Source organism: Pseudomyrmex gracilis, unplaced genomic scaffold (assembly GCF_002006095.1).
Source record: "Pseudomyrmex gracilis isolate BER0280 unplaced genomic scaffold, ASM200609v1 scaffold_355, whole genome shotgun sequence".
NCBI classification, from domain to species: domain Eukaryota; kingdom Metazoa; phylum Arthropoda; class Insecta; order Hymenoptera; family Formicidae; genus Pseudomyrmex; species Pseudomyrmex gracilis.
This window is the reverse complement of record NW_018020939.1, coordinates 1-2976: the sequence shown is the minus strand read 5'-3', so window position 1 is coordinate 2976 and position 2976 is coordinate 1. Positions and strand designations below refer to the sequence as shown.

General features: G+C 32.1%; 1 protein-coding gene across 1 annotated transcript; it reads right to left on the bottom strand.

The window, feature by feature from the left end:
• On the bottom strand, nucleotides 1-2647 carry LOC109860264 (U3 small nucleolar RNA-interacting protein 2). The gene is made up of 8 exons (XM_020439242.1): nucleotides 2455-2647; nucleotides 2020-2156; nucleotides 1804-1910; nucleotides 1463-1690; nucleotides 1230-1357; nucleotides 963-1159; nucleotides 561-904; nucleotides 1-501 (listed from the first exon to the last, which is right to left on the bottom strand). The coding sequence occupies exons 1-8, from the start codon at nucleotides 2506-2508 to the stop codon at nucleotides 278-280; spliced, it is 1419 nt and encodes a 472-aa protein (XP_020294831.1). The 5' UTR covers nucleotides 2509-2647; the 3' UTR covers nucleotides 1-277.
• Nucleotides 2648-2976: the final 329 nt, after the last annotated feature.

Genomic DNA, 2976 nt, shown 5'->3' with positions numbered 1-2976 from the left:
ATACATTTATTTACGGCATAACATCCTGCTTAACGGTTCCAATAGCCCTTATCACAATTATAATTATTGTTAAATTTATATATTCTTTCAACCTGTCTATAAGCGGTGTTACAGCAATTACCGAACATCCTATATATAAAAAAGAGCATCTGTCTTTATAAAATTTATAAAACAACTTAAAATTACAATTTCTGATCAAATCATAAGAAAAATTGTTATCTTTATTAGTATTTCTATTATAAAACACACATCAACAATTGAAATGTTGTGGTAACATTTATTTTCGTACTAATGGTATAATAACAATAGTATTTCTTGCTTCCGGTATTCGCCACCAATTACCATTTTTATGTTCTTTACCTACACCTGCAATGAGGTGATTTCCATCGGGTGTAAAAGTAAGCGCATTTATAAAACCTGTTAGCTTAACTTCAAACAACAGATTTAAAGATCTAAAGTTTTCTCCGCATTGCCATAATTTAACGACCCCGTTGTGCGATCCTAGAAATAATATGAAAACAATATAAAAGAGTAAATATAAACTCAAAACAATAACATACCTGACGCCACTAGATCTGTATTCAACAATGTCGCGATGCTCGAAATCCACATTGGTTGATCATTGATTTCATTTTTTCCATGCGCCTGTGACACCGTGCACAATGGCTTTTTTTTCAAACATCCCCAAACGCAAAGCTGTCCGTCTTGCCCGCTACTAAAGAAATTTTCTTCATTGATAAGCTTAACCGCATCAATACTATAACCGAGAGTATGTCCGTTAAATATTAATTGCGACTCTTCAACTATCTTCCATATCCTAATACTGCCGTCGTAACCACCGCTCGTGATAGCGCGTTCTCGCGAAAGAGTATCGATTGACGTGATTGGGCTCTGATGTCCGAACCTAATAAGAACGTGATTAAAAACAATTGATGTGCTGTTAGATTAGCAAGTAAACTTACAAAGATTCAACGTAAGCCATGTCGTTTAGATTCCACACTTTTACGCTTCTATCTTCAGATGCAGAATACAATGTGTAAGTATCTTTCCGGAATATTAAACCGGATATAACGTCCCTATGACCTTGCAAATTTTTTATATGATCAAGAGTATTGCCACAAAGTACTTTTATATCTTTACTCCCATTATCTCCTACTACCTGCCATAAGAAAAATGTATTTTTAATATTTTGGTCATATAAAAAAAAACTTTTTATTCTCTAAACACACCAGAAATTTTCCGTCTGTACTAATTGCCAAACACCGAATAAATTTGAATTCATCTTTTGACTGCCCTTTCTTTTTTCCGTTCCTGTTTCCTTTAACAACTTTTAACTTGATCTTTTCTTTGACTGACCCTAACAAAAAATAGCCAATTATTTTAACAATATTTAACTGATATTTAACTTTTACAGTTTTTTAAATCTATATTAACTTATTGAAAATTTTACATTTTATCTTACATTTAACTAAACTACCATCTTTAGATCCTGAATACAGTATACTGCCATCACTAGAAAGGCAAATGCAAGTAATAGAAGATTTATGCTCTTTGCATTTCAATATAATAAGATTGTTGTGACCAATAAAATTAGCAGCAATAGTTTTTCTTAATCGGCCTTTTTCTTCTAAATATTCTTCTTGTAACCTCCGTGAAACTGCATTCTCTTCAAACTCGGCTTTATCTTTTTCTGTTATATTAAAGATTTTTATGTAATAGTTGCATAAACAGGTTTTTATTATGAACTTTTTGGAATATATTAATTATATGTAAAAATGTTATATATTATATTACATATTATACCTTTTTCTTCGATTTCTTGAAGATATTTTTTTGCAAGCCTTAAACGTTTTTCTTGTATAGTTTCTTCTTCTTCTTCAGTTCCACTATTGTATTTTTGCCTTTCATTTCTGTAAAATACAATCTCATATATAGTTTCATAAATATGTATAGTCTCATATATAATTTCATATTTTCATTATATTACAATTTTAAAATTACATTTTATTATTTTCTTACTTTAGATTTTCCTCAGCAAAAAATTCTTCATCTGTACTAGCAATACTTTCATTGTCATTAGGTAAAAACCTCTTTGCTTTTCTTGATTTCTTTACTAAAGATTGAGTTATGGATGTCTTGATAAGATGGCCATTAAGCTAAATACAGATATAAAAAAATAATTACAATATAATAATGCATACAATTTTAAATTTAGTTCAGACTGAAACACATATGTATAAAGGAATTATATTCTACATTATTCTACATTATACCATGTTCCACACAATTTACCGTCAGTACTACAAATTATCATATATTCACATACACTTAAACACTTTTAATACTAAAAGTACATTCCGGAACACAGTCTGTGTTTTTTAGCTTAGTTTTAGCTTAGTTTTTACACGAAATATAAAACAATTTTTTCTCTTTTAAAAATAAACTAAAACTTACTTTGCGTTTCCGTGGTTCATTACTTCGCTTATTACTTCTTATAAAAAATGACATTTTTAAAAGAAAAACCAATTACAAAAATAACTTTTAGAAAGAAGCAACTCTCTTCGCTGTCATCCACGTGTAATACACAATACGAGGCACACTATAAAGTATAGACATAAGTTTAGGGGTTAGGGTGCACTTGTGACTCGCGGGCTATAAAGGCAGCCCATACGCCATTCTACGATCATACAGCAGTGTTCACAGTTTTAGCTTCCTTACAGGATGCTACAGCAAGTGGAGGGGATACGCACACAGGCGAGCAGCCGTGTACCATATATGTAATACTCCTATATTGCTAGCATGAAGTAAGAGTAAGGAGATCGAACTCCGTGATATATAACAGGGATGCCAGTTTCAAGACTTTTGCAGCATGCCACAGCAAGTGGAGGGGATGCGCACACAGGCGAACAGCCGTGTCCGTGTGCGCTCGGCGCTTCGGCCAACTTCGAGCAGTAGACGGAGACGGATATATATAAC

Bases quoted from the DNA above. Each gene is read 5' to 3' on its own strand.
- LOC109860264 (XM_020439242.1), bottom strand. From the start codon at position 2,508: ATGTCATTTTTTATAAGAAGTAATAAGCGAAGTAATGAACCACGGAAA. The intron at 1,358-1,462 runs GTAAGATAAAAT...ATTTTTTGTTAG, and splicing joins AGATGGTAGTTTAGTTAAAT to GGTCAGTCAAAGAAAAGATC. The intron at 502-560 runs GTATGTTATTGT...TATTATTTCTAG, and splicing joins TACAGATCTAGTGGCGTCAG to GATCGCACAACGGGGTCGTT.